Source organism: Nyctibius grandis, chromosome W, assembly GCF_013368605.1.
Source record: "Nyctibius grandis isolate bNycGra1 chromosome W, bNycGra1.pri, whole genome shotgun sequence".
Lineage (NCBI taxonomy): Eukaryota > Metazoa > Chordata > Aves > Nyctibiiformes > Nyctibiidae > Nyctibius > Nyctibius grandis.
The window spans coordinates 26,247,681-26,266,564 of NC_090694.1; the positions used below are offsets into that span (position 1 = coordinate 26,247,681).

An 18,884-nucleotide genomic window follows, 5' to 3' on the forward strand; every position below is an offset into this window, starting at 1 on the left:
TGTCTTTATATCAACCCACAAGTTTTACCTTTTTTCCAATTCTTTCCCCCATCCCACTGGGGAGGAGGAAGCGAACGACTGTGTGGTGTTTAGCTGCCTGCTGGGTTAAACCACAACAGCCTTTTTTGGGTACAGCTGCCTCTGGTGGAAGCAACTCCTTGCTTTCTATGCAATGCACATGTGTAGTCTCTAACCACCCAAATTAAGATCCCAGACTTCTTCCTTGCCTTTCAAACTGTGATCTCATATCCTTTGTTACATTTTTTATTTTTCCTCTTCTGCCACACACGTCACTTGTGCTCTGTTCTGCTGCCAAACCAAAATAAATACTTGGGTTTTTTACTTTGTGTCACAAGCATGGTCCTCAGCACTGTTTCAGTGTCCTGGAGCAGAAGATATAGCTTCTGCTAGCATGGAAGATGATGGTATAACTCTGAACATATGCATATTTGAGAACTGCTGTATTGCCTGCCATTCATAGTACTTTTAAAAATGGATTGTATATACAACAAGTAATGTACATATTACAGTTCTGATAATTCAGTTTTGTTATTAATCAGATATCTCAGATCTACCACTTGTGATCCTTTACAGTCATCACTGAACTTTGAGAAACATTCTAAAAATTTTTTGTGGACAGAGAATCATTATGAAGCAAATCACAGAAGACACAATTCTTCAGATGGGTTTGATCCTAACATTGGATGGCCTAACGGAGGTATAATTTAGCTTTCATGGAACGTTTTAAATACGTTTATATTGTTGCTTTGTAGCACTTTGGCTAGAAAAAAAGTCTGATGATGATAATAGCTGTCCTATGCCAAATGCTGTATTCTGTAGTAGAATAGAGGCAATGGAAAGACAGATCTTCTGGGAGATGATGTGATGACTAAGGGTTGGTTAAAATAGTGTGATTCCAGGTATATTTCTCTCTTAAGAAGGTGGTCAAGTTAATTCTCTAACCAACAGCATATAAATGAGCAGACAGAAAAGAGGTTTGACTTTTTAATGTTGGACTACTGTCCTCTTTCTTTGTCACTGTTTTGTGAGATTTCTTCCCTGCTGCTTATGTGAATGAAAACTAAGTTTACTGTGCTATCACATCCCAGAGTGTACAGAGCTGCTTGCTTAACTCCTCTACCAATTTTGCAAAAGTAGAATGTTCTTTCAAAACTGTTAGTAATTACATTTCTTTAAAATTTAAAAATCTAAGGGCATTTTGGGAGAAAAGAGAAGAATGGTTGGCGTTCACAAGGCAGAAATGGTACAGAAAATATAAACTATCATGAGGGATACCATGGTGGAGGTTCCCGCACTCGTATCAGCACTTTCCACTCTGGAAAAAGCCAAGGACTGCATGAAAACAATGTATCTGATAATGAAACTGGGAAAAAGGAAGACAAGGAAGTACCAAAACAGTTTGAGGCTGAGGATTTTGTAAGTTAATTGTAATTATAATAAACAAGATTTCATTGTTTCTGCAAGTGCCATTTTGTCCATTACAAGATACTTCATGAGATTTCACCAGTTACAGATCATCATATAAGGGATCACCCTTCCCATAGGTAAGAGGGTGTTAGTCATTTGTCCACTAACTTGTTTCTCTTTTTATATCCAGTTTTTATCATTATGTTTTTATTATTGTCACTTAAGTGTTTATGTGAAACTATAATTGGGTTCTAAGTTTATTTCATAATATCTTACCACAGTTTACTGTGGCATGCGTATGTATTAAATTCTACACAAGTACCTTACTGGAAATCCGAAGTACTAACAAAATGATCTTTCTGCCACTGGCCATTTGAGGTCCCATGCTTCAACCTAAACTTGTAGGATGTAAGGGGAAGGGTGAGCTTCCTCTTTGAAGAACCATACATCACTGTTTTGATTTCTCTGTACAGTTCATATAATGGTATTGATTGATGCTTGAGATATTTCGTTGGAGAAGAGAAACAAGCAAGCATTGTTCTATTTGGGTTGCAGGGGGAAGTGTTTAGTCTGTCTCCATTTAAAAATATTTGACAGCGGAGGTCATACTTCTGATATTATTGTGATTCTTTATTTCATTGGTTTCACAATTCAAGACTTATTATTACATTTTATTTTTAGTAATGATAAATTTTCCTTTCAGCCATCTTTGAATCCTGAATATGAGAGAACACCAAACCAGAATAAGTCTTTAGCTGCAGGTGTGTGGGGTGAGTATTTTTGATGTTTCTAAATATAAAAATGTAGTGGAGATCTGAAGTTGTTTTATTTGAAACATAGGATTTTTTTTTTAGAATATTATAAAGGTATAGATTGAAATTGCGGAAAATTCAATATTATTACAATGTAAGTATCTTTTTGTTAGAGAGGTGACACTTCTATTTGGATATCAATCTGTTGGTCTGTAGATGCAGCCACAACTAGGATTCTTTCCAAGAACAAGTATACGTCTTTTTGTAAAGATGTCAAGAATTTACCTTCTAAGAGGAAATGCGATGAAGGTGGGTCACCTAAACTAGTGATGTGATTGCTAGCTGAAGACTTCATAAAAGAATGCTCCTGAGTGATTAGAGCTGTTGGAAGATCTTGGAGAGAAACCTAGGAGGGCTGGGAAGAGCAGGTTAGTTTGCAGAGATTTAAGGTCTCTTCCTGGAAGTAAATGTCTTAAGTTGTTGGTTGTGTTTATGAATTACTTGTAAGAAAGCCAATCCTGAGAGTGGGCCTTTAACTGAACTGTAGTCTGGGTTTGTTTTCTCTTCTCTACCTGATAAATTTAGCTACCATTTTACAGTTCTGTGGGCTTTAAGTAGTGAATTGTTCACTCTAAGAAGGTGGCAGCTTTAGACTGTGCACAGGTTTTAAAGTAATAAACTTACTCAAAATAAGAACCTTTCTCTTTGAGGAAATAAGTTTATTAAACATAAAAGCTACAACTTAAACTGTTGTTAATACTGAGGTCTGAAACTTGTTGCTCATTTTAAATGGTACTTTAATTTGCTGATTCTTTTTCTCATACTTCCCCAGTATGTTTTTACATTCTTAGGTAACACTAGGTGTAGGCCAACCCCTCAATATAAATATCTAATTGCTAATAACTTTTGCAGGAGCCTAAACAACTGGACTGCTTTCCATTTTTGTGTATTTAACAGCTTTCATGTGAAAGCCAGGAAATATAGTTATCTTTCAATAAAAGAGTAACAATAGCTAATTTTTTTTCTGAACCGAGTTGTGGAAAATTATATAGCAACTTGAGTGTTTTACAACCTTTGCAGCACTCTGGCTGTGGCTGCTGCATGATGTGGCTCAGTCTGATCTGAAGGAGGGCAAGTTTTCCAGGCTTTCTAAGTATCCCTCTTCACAAGCAAAGGAAGGAACAGTTCCGTTAGCTATATAGATCTGTAAGCTACAGTGCAGCAGCTTGTTACAGCTTGCAGCTTGGTATCTTACTTTATTACAGCTCTGCTATTGCAAGCCTTGTTTTGTAATTGAAAAACTGAAATTAAGGCTATTCTTATTCTCTATTAAAAGAAACGTAGTATTTAGGACAAGAGGGATGTTACCATCCCCTTTTAATGACTGTTAAAAAACATATACTTCTGTTAGATTCCATTTTACCTTGTGTGTATGGAATGGGAGCATGCGAGTATTATGAAAAGTCTTTTCATAAAGTTTAATGAGAGCTAAGTATACAGTTGTCACAAATGTTTTGTAACATCTACCTGCTAAACAAAGCTAAAATCACTTACACTTTTAAAATAGGTTTTTTAAACGTAGGATATGGTGACTTTGCCTGTGAAGTAGAAATGCTTGCAGAGAGAAGAGATAATCTTGGAAAAGGTTGTTAATGCAGCATTGGAATGTGTGTGCAAAAAAATTATTAAAGTGTGTTTTTCACTTTTTGAAAACTTTAGAACTCTTTTTAATAGGTGTTCTTTCAAACATAAATGTCAGTTACTTGGTGAGTATTACAGCTGACTATGTCTCCAATTAGTGCTCTTTTGAACCTGGAAATGGTGTAAGCTTCAGATGTTCTATTATGCCCATCTGAGGCATAGAGATAAACTGGTCATTACCATGGTCCACAGTAGTATGCGTCTCTCCTCTCATATTTATAGAGCATTGGTGTGGAACATTTGGCTCTAAAATGAGTTGTTAATAAATATATGAGTAATTATTCTTTAGTAACCTTAAAGGGAAATATGAAAACCATAATCTCTCTTGAAGATTAGGTAACTATTAACAACTAATAGTATTTGGATTTTAGATTTGCAAACAAGAACTATGTAGCTAGCTCCTTTGACTGAAGGATATCTTTTATTTTCAGAAAGTAAAATGACTGCATGGCCAAGTAAAATATTTTATAAAAGGTGGTTGTGGAAAATGGAACAGAACTTCTGTTTACCCAGCTTTGTACAGTGTGTTATTGTTATTTGTGGAACTAATACTGGACCAAGTTCCTGATTTATGCCTATTTCCTCTGGACCATATGGCTCTCTAGTCCCCTATGAACTAGGAACTTAAGAATGTATACACATGCATATATATATATACACACACACACACACACTTTTTTTTTCCCCCCCCCCAGAGTACCCTTTGAATCCTAAATCTAGATCTCCAAAAATGCTGGTCATTAAAAAGGGCAGTACAAAAGAACTGCAGATATCTGGATTCCCTGTAGTAGGAAGTCTTCATTCGCAGCCAGTAAAGAATGGAACTGGCACAAGTGTTTATAAAGGATTAGTCCCTAAACCTGCTACTCCACCCGCAAAGGTGAGTCTTGGATACTGGCGGCATGAACAACATGCTGAAAAAAATCATGCTCTAATTCTGAATGTGCTTATTTCACCCCTGAGAGTACTGTTCCTAGAGTATTATGCTTTCAAATCTTGCTTAAGTGCAGAACACCCTGAAAGTGAACAGAAACTCTTTTTTTCATTTTCCCTTTTAAACTATACTGTAATTGGATCTCTCTTTGTTTCTCATTTACCTTTTTTGAGAAGTACAAGAGCTGTCCAAGGGAGAGTGAAAAGGATGTTTTTAATTTGCAGAATAGCAATGCCTTTTGTATATATGTTTTTAACAGAAAAATAGATACCTAGTGGAGAGCTATAGTTGGCATAAAAGTACCTCCAGAATTTATCCCAATTATTGATAAATTAGTGTCATTTTGGTCCCTCTCCATATGCAACTTTCTATGTTCATCTTTTGATTTTGTTTCAGGAATTTTTCTGTGCTCCTGAGAGCATCTGATGGAGCTGTTCTTAACTCTCTTAACATACTACATTAAAAACACTACTTTCAGCTGTTGAGGACTCATATTTTGATTCTTAATACCTCAAATATGAGGGTCTTAATTATTTGTAAATTTAACACTCTCTATAAAAAGTAAACAGTATTTGTGAGAGAAGACGAGTTGCTCATAAATAGTCTCTTTTCCACAATAAAACAGGTATTTGCTCTAAATTATGGTTGTAGTTATGATTTGCTTAATCATTTTTTCTAAATATTCCTGAAAATAATCCTATTGTAGTTAATGACTCTCAAAATTTTTGTTTAAATTTTTGTTTAGCCTACACAGTGGAAGAGTCAAGCAAAAGAAAATAAACTTGGGAATCCATTTTCTCGTGAATCTGCATATGATATTGACAATTTCAGTCCTTTCAAATCAACTGCTAAGGCATTTACTGTATCACAGAATTCAGTGAGAGAGGTAAAGCAATGTCTGTAGTTTTTATCTAATCTATCAAAATTTAAATTTGTTTAGTTGCATAACTGGATCAGTAAGTTTTATGCAGAACTATTAAATAAGTTTATTTTTGTGGAAGTTAGTGTGGGAGAGAGAAATACAGAAGGTACATCACTGGCCTTTAAGTACTGCAATATTTGCTTTGTAAGTTTAATTTGGAGTAAAAATGGTGCATTAGGAAATATAACCTGGTAGATTTAAACTTCAAAACTGCTAATAGTGTGATACACTTCAGAAGGTCCACTGTTTGTTAGCAGGGCTCCATAAACCTTCATCTCTGGGGTTACATGTAAGACCTATATATACTGAAATACAAATATCTTCCCTCTCCTTTTGACTGTGGATATACGTGAAACCTGAAACTACAGGTGCCCGTTGAGTCTTTGTCTTTCATTCAAAGTTTTCTAAATGAATAAACTTCTAATATTCTTTCTTTTTTCTGAACCACCCCCCCCCATTAGTGTAATCGGTCAAATTCATCATCCCCTATTGACAAAGTTGGTCAGCCCCGTTTAACAAAATTGACAAGAATGCGGACTGATAAGAAGAGTGAATTTTTGAAAGCATTGAAACAAGACAGAGTGGAAGAGGAACGTGAAGATGAGAATCATGCTGGGCAAGAGAAGGTAGTTTTGTTCATACCTATTGTAGATCCAGCGGTAACAGTTCTCAGACTGAACATAAACTACTTTTTATGTGGCTGTAAACAGCTGTTAAGTCATGGTCTTGATCTCTAAATGAAGGAAAGGAATTACATTTTGATGAATTTTAAAAAATTTGCTCCAAGTAGTATTCTTTCTCCAGTGCTTCTTAGTAGTTTCTTTTTTTCTTTCTGTAGTATCTGCTCATATGTGTTAGAGACAGATGTGCCTGAGTTATTAGCAACAATAAAAATAATAAATAAGCTTAGTACACTAACCTAATCTTTGTGGAGGGCAGTGCTTCACACTTTGGCTGTCAGTTATCCTACAAAACAATTAATGAAAAAACTTGGTTCTGCTTCTCAAACTATTTCCTTTCTAATTCGAGTGTTTAGCTAGCCAGAAGTTCTCTATTCTTGGTCTAGTCATAGGGGCAGTAGTTTGATTTATGCATATATAAAAAAACCTGGTTTTACTTCCTAATTGAGAACTTGGAGGCCTGTACTGTGTATGTGTCAGTTTTCTTTCAATCTGGATCAGTTTATGCAGTGCTTAGCTGGCACCTGAGAATATTTGTGTCAGTGCTACCAGCCGCCAACAAGCCATAAGCATAGTTATCATACATAGTTCAAGTGAAGATAAGTAATGTATTATTCAGGATGAGGCAATTAAAAGCCTATGTTTGCTGTAAATTAGTGGTTTAAAGTGTAAACAAAAAAAAAGGCACAAATTACAAATCAGCCAGACAAATAAAATGAGTGGTTTTGAGGAAGGGTTATTCAGAGACATGAAAAAAGAAACAGTGCCAGTGTGCATTGCTCATAAAAGACTGACTTTTCTGACCCTGTTCCTATTTCGGGCAAAATAAAATTTGCTGTAATGGGATTGTACAACTTAGCTGTATGTGTCAGTTGGGAAAGGTCTGCGTCTTTCCGTTGGGCATTTTATGGCTGAGCACCCTGAGATGGGTGTTGGGGGTAATGCTGTTCATGTGTGTTTAAGAAATACACAAAATTTTGATTTAAGATTAAAAAGATCTTGGGAAACACTGTCTTGAGCTTCAGAATTCTGAACATGAATTTGGTGGGAATTTCTGTTCCTGAAATTGTCTTGAGTTCTTAATATCTTCATGATACTTATGTCAAATGTATTTTGTTGTCCCATTGTATACAACTGATTTTCAGAAGCAGTGTATTTGGGGAGGGGGGGAGGAGAAGTGTTTAGTAGTGAAAATTGTAATGTCCTTGGACAGGTGTATGTAACACGTAGCCTGGAGTATTTGTTGGTAAGTGCATGCATCCTCTTCCCCACCCTTGCTGTTTCACTAACAGGTGTGAAAAGATGTTAAACAGATCATGTAACTAATAGTTGTCCTACTTCCAACATTCATTTTTAATGATCATCAGTAGAAGACATGGTGTGCAACTGAGTGGATAGGGAGATAACCACACAACAGACTTATAACATAATCCTGTTGATGAAATTTTAAGGCCTGCAGTAACAGATTTCACCTGAAATAATGAGGCAAATCGTGATCAGCAGCTGAATCATGCTTGGAAGAAGCTATTTTGCCCTAATATATTAAAATTGTTTAATATTTTTATGAATTTTCTTTGATAATGAGATGCATTCTTCAGGCATATGATTTAACAGGTGAATATATGTTTACTGGGGTACTTGTTCTTAAGAAATTTTTTCTGAGCATTCTAAAATTTCTGGAGGCAGACAACACTGTGAGTAGGAGGGGAATAATGATGGGGATGGTCTTGATAGTGGGCTCTGAAGTATGATTTTGTACGAGTGCAGAACTGGCTGATTGAGCGATTGCCTTCTGCTATGGATAATGCTGTTATATGCCAAGTTTATGGATTTTGTTGTCAAAAGGATGTTAGCTAGATAATGTTCATACTCTCCTCTTTGTTTTTACAGTTGGTAAGACTTCTGAGGCTGTTTGGCTCATTACTAAATAAGAATTACAAGTTGCTGAATGAGTAGAATTAAAAGAAACATCTCTGGTTTATAGGATTACAGAGCTTATAATATTTGAGTGAACCTGAACAGTCTGCTTTCTAAATAACCTTTCTTCCTAGTTCTTATTTCATGGCTAGTAAGTTACAGTTGCTGTAACAACAGCCTGAGAAGCTCTGTGATGTGTGCATGTATGTAGGGGAAGCTGTTGCCTGAATTTAAAGAGCAGTATCCAATCTTTCTGAACTTGTGGCAGATGAATTTGCTGATTGAGTAAGAGGCAGGTCACAGCCAACTTACAACTAAGCAAACTTGAGAACTCTTTTGCTTTCAAACTTCTGACACACATGGCTCTGATATTTAATTATGAACCTTGTTTGTAAGTTCAACAGATAACTTATTTAAGGTGCCTTTCATACTTATAGAAATAAGAAGTTTGAATTTTAAGATATGTTTGAAACTTTGTATAAAAAAGTTTGAGGCTGAGCATGGGAGTTGCTTTCTACATTACTTGATCAGTGGCATAACTTAAGATTTCTGTAGTATCCAGGTATTGCAAACTCTAGAAGTATGAACAGAATTACCCCCGAAGTAGTATAGAGCATCTCTGTTTAAACTTAATTTAAATTAAACAGAATCACTGAATTGCAGCATTTGCAGACATTTACTTGTGAATGGAATTTACTTTTAAACTTTATAATATATAATTATTTTTAACAGGATGACGAGTCCTTTAACTTGAATAACAGCAACAGTCCTCATCATGAGAGAGATATAAACCGAAACTTTGAAAATGAAATTCCACAAGAGAATGGCAGTGCTCCAATTACATCTCAACAGATCATTCAATCTTCAACTTTCACTCGGGCAGATGTTCTTTCAAGCTCACTTGAGGCAGAGCATAGGTATGTACTTTATTATAATATAAAGAGTGTTCCTTCATGGTAAGTGAGCATGTCTTAAATTCTTACTAGTTCAGAAGTCAGAATCTGAAAACTGAGAACGCATAAAATGTTTAATGAGTACTGTCAAAGTCTAACTTTTAGGTATGTACTAATTTAACATTGAATATATGTTGTTTCTACTAGACTTGTCTACTGACATCTTAAACCTGCTTTACTAAAAATTTGATGTATTTCATTATAAAGAAATAAAGCAAACTACATAGTGACTTCATCCCTCTGATTTTGATCTGCATGTCTAGGAAAAACAATGCATGTAATTGCTGTTTTTAATAATAACACTTTAAATGCTGCATCTTATATAAAACTCCAGTGAATTTTTCCTCATTGTTAAAGAAATTAATTGTTTCTGTAGTTGATGCTGTCAGTGATTGTTTTGCCAATGGATGGGGTTAGCACAAAGGACACAGACACCAGGTTCAAAAGATAATCTTACTTTTACTTTAGTTTAAAGCAGCAAAAAGAGAAAGAAAGCAGCAATGAAATAACAAGGGAAATAATATGGTAAGAACAAAACAAAGCAAGGTAATGCACCTAGTCATTACTACATAGAATTAAGCATAGTGATTAAGAAAGATTTATCACCAATTGCCTTAATACTTTACCATCATCCAGATCCGTAGTCGCTGGGGAGCCCTGGTTGCAGTGAGGATTTGGAGAGCCTTTCCCGGCAATCGGGAGGTCCTACACAGTGCATCCACTCGTAGGTGAGGTCTCCAAAGTTGCTGTAAGAGGGTCCAGCTTTTATACTATTGAATAAACAAGCTTATAGAACTTCAAATGCAGAAAACTCTCGTTTCACTCCATTAGATGCCACCCAAAGCCTGGCCAGGGCTCAAGGAGGAACTAAGGGAGTGTCTTTATCTATTTGGCTCTAACTACATGTTCCTAGACAAGGCTAGACACCTGGTTTGACAGCCTACCTCTAAACAAGGAAAGAAAGATACATTCTCATGACTTTTCATTTTCACTAATAATTATATTTTACTTGAGCTACATCTTTGTTAATGATCATGTATATTTCACTAATGATCATATACTAATATTATATAATATGTGGTTGGAGGTTCATCTAGAGGTCAACTTTGGTTTGGGGCTGTCCTGGTTTCATTGGGATTTGGTTTCAGTTTGTGGCCAGCCATGGTGATCAAGGCCCTCAGCAGTTAAATGCAGGGCAGCTGACCCTGGCTGGCCCACAGGTGTATTCTATATCATTGACATCAAGCTCACTATAAAAGAGAGGGTTTGCTCAGAAGAAATGGGGCTTTTCCTGCTCTCCTTGCCTTTCCTTCCTTCTCTCTGTTTGTTGTTGTGATTCCTGGAGCAGCTTGCCAGTGATCTGTGGATAAGTATACTTTTGTCTATTTTGTGTTGTCATTTATATTGATTTCTTCATTTCATTAAATCTGGTTAACTTTATCCTACAAGTCTCCCTCTCTTTTTCCCAATTCCCTTCCTCATTTGGGGAAGGGGCATTGGGTGATAGAAAAACTGCTATTGTTTAGCCCTGGGTGCAGGCTAAATAAGGACAGGGGCCTATTGCTCAGGCCTCAGTACTTCAGTAATATCACAAGACAATGCACTGGAAAGGGAGAAAGTAACTTCAAAAAAGGATTGAAACAATTCTAGTATTTCCTAATAGTAACTGCAGTAGCAACTGGTAGAGATTGAGAATTATACTGCTGGAAAATCACAACTCAGTCTGGAGGTGAGCTTGTCATGAGCTCTCTTAAATTCTTACTGTTTCTGGCAACTACAGAAATGTAGTGATAGATTAGATAGTGGGGGCTTTTGTGATAGATTCTATGTATACATTGGACTAGAGAACTTTTCCTTTTGTAGTACCTGCAGAGGAAACTTTCATGACCTCTTATCCCTCATGAGTATGAAAAGTGAAATACACCCTTCTCTGTTCCTTTTTTTCCACCATTGGCTATGGAGACAGAAATCTTTGGCCGCTAGAGGCTGCTGATGAATCATAGAATGTTAGGGGTTGGAAGGGACCTCTGGAGATCATCGAGTCCAACCCCCCTGCCAGAGCAGGACCAATCTAGGGCAGGTTACACAGGAATGCATTCAGATGGGTCTTGAAAGTCTCCAGAGAAGGAGACTCCACAACCTCTCTGGGGAGCCTGTTCCAGTGCTCTGTAACCCTTACAGTAAAGAAGTTCTTCCTCATGTTGAGGTTGAACTTCCTGTGCTCTAGCTTGCATCCATTGCCCCTTGTCCTATCGCAGGGCACAAGTGAAAAGAGGTTGCCCCTTTCCTCTTGACACCCAGCCCTCATATATTTATACACATTAATCAGATCCCCTCTCAGTCTTCTCTTCTCCAGACTAAAAAGCCCCAGGTCTCTCAACCTTTCCTCATAAGGCAGGTGTTCCAGTCCCTTAATCATCCTTGTAGCCCTCTGTTGGACTCTCTCCAGTAGATCTCTGTCCCTCTTGAACTGGGGAGCCCAGAACTGAATGCAATACTCCAGGTGAGGTCTCCAGGTTTTGACTAGAAGATAGGAGTCAAATCTAACTCATTTGTCAATTCAAAGGACTTTGAATGGCCTTCATAGAGTTTCTGGGCAAGCATCTTTCCTTGTTGTATCCCAGAGATGCTGTGTCTCCGTACTGTACCAGCCCTTTGGTTGAGACCTCTGCATGCATGTAGGCAGATGTTATGGTAAGCCTTTTTGTGGTAAATTGGACTTGAAGTGACCAGCTTAACTCACAGGATACTTGTGCATACCTAATAACTGTATAGGCACATCTTGTACAAAATACATCTTGGGCTTCCTTTCTGCTAGGGGAGTTTCCAATGTGTAGTGATTATGTATTCATCCTGTTAGGTTTGCTAATCTGAAGCTTAATTTTTTAAACATAGTTCACGCTTTTAACCACTGTAGAAGCCTAATGTTGCTTTAAAGGGACAGTGGTGCTGCTAACTTTAGATGATATTGCTTAAAAATTAATTAGCCCTAAATTTTATTTGTGTTAACAGGAGCTACCTATTCACTTTACCATACATAATACTGTTAGCTTGCTTGCAGTAAAATTTTCTGACTCAAATTACTGTTGCTAAAAATATAACTGACATTGAACTGCTTTTGTCATTGCGTAATGGCGAGTCTTTTTCTGTATGTGTATACAAATGCACGTATTCTGTTAAAAGAGAAGTTTTGGATGACTTGCATATTATTTCTGCTGCTTCCTGAGGATTTCACTGTTCATGGCTGTCACATTGTCCGGTTTGGTTCAAACGCTACAGAGGATGTAATTTCCATTTCTGTTATTGTTCTATTAACTTTTTAAAACAATCTCAGTAGTGCTGTTCCTGTTCTCTTCCTTTTATTATGATTTTAACAACGGTCATTGGTGTCATTGTTCACCTGCAGCGACACATCCAGTGCATGTCCATTGTATTGGGACCTACAATTTTTTGTAGGGAGGGTTATGTTGAAGGGCATTTCTTGCTGACATCTGGCTAAATGGAATACCTGGCATGTGACATAAACTGTGAGTTCATCTAACATCCATGTTTTAGTATGTTCACTGTTCTTCAGCTCTAAGTGTCAGTTTCTTGTGTCAGTTCTGGCATATACTTTAGAAACCTTTACTTTTTGTGAAATAGCTTTAACCTCCTTTAACATTTAAGGTCAATAGGTGTGTGGTTTGCCTGAAGAAAGTGCTAATCCTTTTGGCAGAAACTTTGCAGCAAGAGAACTTATTATCTTAATTGTTAAATGTCACAGTGTCTTCACCCTCAGATAACCTGTGTTTTCACAGCATCTTCACGCCTAAACCCACTTTCTTCCTGCTCAGATACTGATGTCCCACTTTTGACACTAGCTAAAACACTTTTATTATTGCATCTTTGGACATCTCAAGCTTAGTCACGAGAGGAATCTGTCTCCATTTCTTTTCCTTCCCTTATCCCAAAACTCACTCCTAGTTGTAGTCTGTCTGTGCTGGAATATCAGCATCTGCTGTCAGGTGAGACTCAATTGCAAAGAAGCCTGTCCTGGCTCTGACATTAGCATGTGCTAGAAAAAAGAAATTATATGAGGCCATTGCATCCTGAATCATGCTTCTGTCACTGAGGATCAATGCAGCTTCTCCCATGTGCGTTGTCTCCATCTCCAAACTTGATGCAGAAGATACTGTGGGTCTGAGGTGAGGAACCATCTCTGATGTTGGTTCCCATGGAGGGACACCACCAGCATTCCTACACTGCTGTTCCACCAGAGCAGTTATGTAAAGGAGATGCATTCTTACTTTTCCACCTGACAGAGATTTCTTGTGTTAAAATGAAGGTACAGTTACTTAGATTCTGCTTTCTTCCTGCTTGAAATTTAGGAATATGATGATTATCATAGTGTAGCCAGGGTCACTTGATTGTACTAAAGTCATTTGCCTTTGATAACTTCTTACACAAATATATTGATGATGGAGGTCTGTCCTGGTTTTGCTGGGATAGAATCATAGAATCAAATTTCTGTTACATTTTGTTTTAGTTCATGGCCAGCCATGGTATTCAGGTTTCCATGGTGATCAAGGTCATTAGCAGTTTTGAGTTAGCCAGGTGCTTAAGCTATGAGGAGTGAAAGCCAGGGCAGCTGATCCAGGCTGCCCCACAGGTATATTCTATACCATAAATGTCATGTTCGCTATAAATTGGAAAGTTTGCTGGGGATGGCCCTGGCTCTTCGCTCTCTCTCCCCCCCAACGGTTGCCATCCCTGGAGGGTCTCGCCACCACTATATGGGCTGAGTATAACTCTGTATTTTGTATTATCATTAGTATTGATACTGGTTTTCTTATTTTATTAAATCTGTTTCCATTTGAACCCATGAGTCTCCCTCCTTTTCCCAATTCCCTTTCTCGGATGGGGAGGGGTTATTGGGTGTTAGAACAACTGGTTATTGTTTAGCCCTGGATGCAGGCCAAACAGAGACAAGGTCGCAACTTAATGGGCTGTAAAGTCCATAGTTCCAACACCAGATATGCTTTTAAGAGAAATCCTATGCATCAATAGCTGAACTTGCATATGATCCAAATTCTTTTCTTTTGCTGCAGTCCTGGAGAGCAGCCATCCAATTGAAACAGAATATGAAAAACTGTCAGCTTTTTTTAGGCTGATAAGGATCCTGAAGTGAGATAATATGAAATTTGGCTTTTGTGTCCTTATGTTCACTGGATTGGCAGAGAGAGCAGGGTCTATTTTGTATGTGAAACCTAATGGCAGGAAATGTAATACTTGGTATGTGTAAGTGATGGTGTGGTTATATGCTTGAAATTAAGAATGTGTTCTATAGATAAAGTATTACTGTTTAATTTTTGCAACCTTTAAAATTAAACATGTAGCGGTAAAACAGGGTTATCTGTGAATAACCTGAGAACTTGTCAACTTCGGTGCTTTATATCTCTTTTATAAGGCTTTTAACCTACTTTTATGTAAGTTTGTTTAAAAAGATAATGGACTGATTAATCCATTTATTAGAGATCTTTACACATCTGCGTAGGCAGAGCTTGAAATGTCTGAGTGTGTGTAGCAAATTCCTTAATGTTGTCCTTTTTATTTTAAAGGTTGTTAAAGGAGATGGGCTGGCAGGAAGACAGTGAAAATGATGAAACATATGCTCCACTAACAGAGGATGAGATGAGGGAATTCCAAGTAATTAGTGAACAGGTAATGCCAAATTAATGTTCCATTATGAACTTGTAGGTGGCTACTGTTAAAGAAAATTGGCAGAGTCCGGGTCTCTAGGTTTGCCGATTCTTTATTAAAGCAACTCAGAGTTGGACCACCACCGCAGTGAATGGTACCTGACTCAAATTCACTATCAGTTTATATAGAAACTAATAAGTAGTTACGTCACAAACTTCTCACGAGCTTCTGTTAAAAATCCACTGACTATTTCAATTCCTCTTTCTTCCTTCGTCAAGAGTCCACAAAAGTCCATTCTTTTCCATTGCTTAGCTGATCTTTATGTTCTGGTTCCACTCTGACTCCGGTCGACACCCTGTCCTTAATGTTCCTGCTGTGATCAGTGTCCCGTCTTGATCCGGATTGACCAGAGTCTGGTTTCCACTGCCAACGTCTCCTAAATATTAACCTAAAATACCTGAAGTCTATTTAGAACTTTATTTCTATTAATGCTTATTTTTAAGTATCCTGTATTTCTTTTAAGGTAAAGAAAAGTTTAACCATATATCCTTTTTACTAAAGGCATCAGAAAGTAATACTTCTAGGCCTACTCCTGCTTAGCTACTCATTAAGCTTTGATTGATGATTTGTTCAGTCATAGGTCAGGATTACACAAGGAGCTTTGAGAACAATATTCATGGATTGTGAAAGCCCACCTGTGTTTGTCAGATAGACTTATATTTATTATTCTATTCTTAATTCTTTTTCACCTCTATTGATTTTTATCTGCTTAATTCACGAGAACTTCTATAACAACTTATGTGAAAATTTCTACAACAGCTACCCTAAATGCCCCCCTTTGATGGGGGATCTCCAGTAATTTTGATGGTTAGGGATGGTGCCATTTCAGTACCCTTTTTCTTTCCCCTCTCTTGCTTCCTTGTGCTTTCGGAAGAATAGTTGATTTAAAAAGATAGTGGACCAGTGCTTATTGTAGGTAAGGCCTATTCTCAAAATATCAAGGGAAGGGTAGGGGAGTGGTTCCGAGTTGTTTCAGCATTCATAGAATGGTTTGGGTTGGAAGGGACCTTAAAGATCATCTAGTTCCAACCCCCCTGTCATGGGCAAGGACACCTTTCCACTAGACCAGGTTGCTGAAAGCCCCATCCAACCTGGCCTTGAACACTTCCAGGGAGGGGGCAGCCACAGCTTCTCTGGGCAACCTGTTCCAGTGTCTCACCACCCTCACTGTAAAGAATTTCTTCCTAAGATCTAATCTAAATCTACCCTCTTTCAGTTTAAAACCGTTACTCCTCGTCCTATCACTACATGCCCTTGTAAAAAGTCCCTCTCCTGCTTTCCTGTAGGTCCCCTTCAGGTACTGGAAGGCTGCTATAAGATCTCCCTGGAGCCTTCTCTTCTCCAGGCTGAACAGCCCCAACTCTCAGCCTCTCTTCATAGGAGAGGTGCTCCAGCCCTCTCATCATCTTCATGGCCCTCCTCTGGACTCAATCCAACAGCTCCACATCCTTCTTATGTTGGGGGCCCCAGAGCTGGATGCAGTACTCCAGGTGGGGTCTCACAAGAGGAGAGTAGAGGGGGAGAATCCCCTCCCTCGACCTGCTGGCCACGCTTCTTTTGATGCAGCCCAGGATACGATTGGCCTTCTGGGCTGCAAGCGCACATTGCCGGCTCACGTTGAGCTTCTCGTCAACCATCACCCCAAGTCCTTCTCCTCAGGGCTGCTCTCAATACATTCTTCGCCCAGCCTGTATTTGTGCTTGGGATTGCCCCAACCCACATGCAGGACCTTGCACTTGGCCTTGTTGAACTTCATGCGGTTCGCACAGGCCCAGTTCTCAAGCCTGTCAAGGTCCCTCTGGATGGCATCCCTTCCCTCCAGCATGTCGACCCAACCACACAGATTGGTGTCGTCGGCAAACTTGCTGAGGGCGCACTCAATCCCACTGTCCATGTTGCCAACAAAGATGTTGAACAGCACCTGTCCCAATACCGACCCCTGAGGAATGCCACTCGTCTCCACTTGGACATCGAGCCGTTGATCGCAACTCTTTGACTGCAACCATCCAGCCAGTTCTTTATCCACTGAGTGGTCCATCCGTCAAGTCCACGTCTCTCCAATTTAGAGACAAGGATGTCGTGCGGGACAGTGTCAAATGCTTTGCACAAGTCCAGGTAGATGACATCAGTTGCTCTTCCCCTATCCACTAATGCTGTAACCTCACTGTAGAAGGCCACCAAATTTGTCAGGCACCATTTGCCCTTAGTGAAACCATGTTGTCTGTCACCAATCACCTCCTTGATTTCCATGTGCCTCAGTATAGTTTCCAGGAGGATCTTCTCCATGATCTTGACAGGCACCAAGGTGAGACTGACTGGCCTGTAGTTCCCCGGGTCTTCCTTTTTTCCCTTCTTGAAGATGGGGGTTATGTTTCCCCTTTTCCAGTCAGTGGGGACTTCACCAGACTGCCACGACTTCTCAAAACTTCATCCACCAGTTCCCTCAGGACCCATGGATTCACCTCATCAGGTCCCATGGACTTGTGCACCTTCAGGTTCCTTAGATGGTCTCAAACGTGATCTTCTCCTACAGTGGGTGGTTCTTCATCCTTCCAGTCCCTGCCTTTGCTTTCTGCGACTTGGGTGGTAAGGCTAGAGCACTTGCCGGTGAAGACTGAGGCAAAAAAGTCATTGAGTACCTCAGCCTTCTCCATATCCCAGGTAACCAGGTCTCCTGTTTCCTTCCAGAGGGGGCCCACTTTTTCCCTAGTCTTCCTTTTATTTCTGACATACCTATAGAAGCTTTTCTTGTTGTCCTTGACATCCCTTGCCAGATTTAATTCTATCAGGGCTTTAGCTTTCCTAACCTGGTCCCTGGCTGCTCAGACAAATTTCCCTGTATTCCTCCCAGGCTACCTGCCCTTGCTTCCACCCTCTGTAGGCTTCCTTCTTTGTGCCTGAGTTTATCCAGGAGCTCCTTGTTCATCCATGAAGGCCTCCTGTCGTTTTTGCCTGCCTTCCTCTTTGTCAGGATGCATTGCTCCTGAGCCTGGAGGAGGTGGTCCTTGAATACTAACCAGCTTTCTTGGGCCCATCTTTCCTCCAGGGCTTTATCCCAAGGGACTCTACCAAGCAGGTCGCTGAAGAGGCCAAAGTCTGCTCTCCTGAAGTTCAGGGTGGTGAGCTGGCTGCGTGCCCTCCTTGCTGCCCTAAGGATCTTGAACTCCACCATTTCATGGTCGCTGCAGCCAAGGCTGCCCTTGAGCTTCACATCCCCCACCAGCCCCTCCTTGTTGGTGAGAACAAGGTCCAGCATGACACCTCTCCTCATTAGCTCCTCTATCACTTGGAGAAGGTAGTTATATCATCCACGCATTCCAGGAACCTCCTGGATTGCTTATGCCCAGCTGTGTTGTCCTTCCAACAGATGTCAGGGTGGTTGAAGTCCCCCATGAGGACCAGGGCCTGTGAACATGAGGCTACATTTATCTGTCTATAGAGGGCCTCATCCGCTTGGTCTTCCTGGTCAGGTGGCCTGTAGCAGACCCCCACTATAATGTCTCCTTTCCCTTCCCTCCCTTTAATCCTGACCCATAAGCTCTCTGTCGGCTCCTCCTCCATCCCCAGGCAGAGCTCCATGCACTTGAACTGGTCATTGACATAGAGGGCAACACCCCCTCCTCATCTCCCCTGCCTGTCCTTCCTAAAAAGCCTGTAGAACATCATAGAATGTCCTGAGTTGGAAGGGACCCACAAGGATCATTGAGTCCAACTCCTGTCTCAGCATAGGACAACCCCAGAATTCATACCATGTGTCTGAGGGCATTGTCCAAATGCTTCTTGAATGCTGTCAGGCTTGGCGCCATGACTGCTTCCCTGGGGAGCCTGGTCCAGTGCTCCACCACCCTCTGGGTGAAG

At 39.5% G+C, this 18,884-nt stretch overlaps 1 protein-coding gene across 13 annotated transcripts in view; it reads left to right on the plus strand.

Moving 5' to 3' along the window:
- The window catches only part of LOC137675752 (vasculin-like), a 92,443-nt gene that overhangs the window by 63,657 nt on the left and 9,902 nt on the right, over positions 1–18,884 (plus strand). For 5 of the 13 annotated variants that reach the window (XM_068421956.1, XM_068421954.1, XM_068421958.1 and 2 more), the window contains 8 exons: positions 561–718; positions 1,214–1,437; positions 2,132–2,198; positions 4,577–4,761; positions 5,561–5,701; positions 6,199–6,363; positions 9,067–9,251; positions 14,885–14,987. In XM_068421956.1, the coding sequence (XP_068278057.1) occupies positions 561–718; positions 1,214–1,437; positions 2,132–2,198; positions 4,577–4,761; positions 5,561–5,701; positions 6,199–6,363; positions 9,067–9,251; positions 14,885–14,987 (1,228 nt within the window). Of the gene's footprint in view, positions 1–560; positions 719–1,213; positions 1,566–2,131; positions 2,199–2,396; positions 2,609–4,576; positions 4,762–5,560; positions 5,702–6,198; positions 6,364–9,066; positions 9,252–14,884; positions 14,988–18,884 lie in introns of those variants that run through there. The other 8 variants (XM_068421960.1, XM_068421959.1, XM_068421961.1 and 5 more) reach the window with 5 other exon arrangements.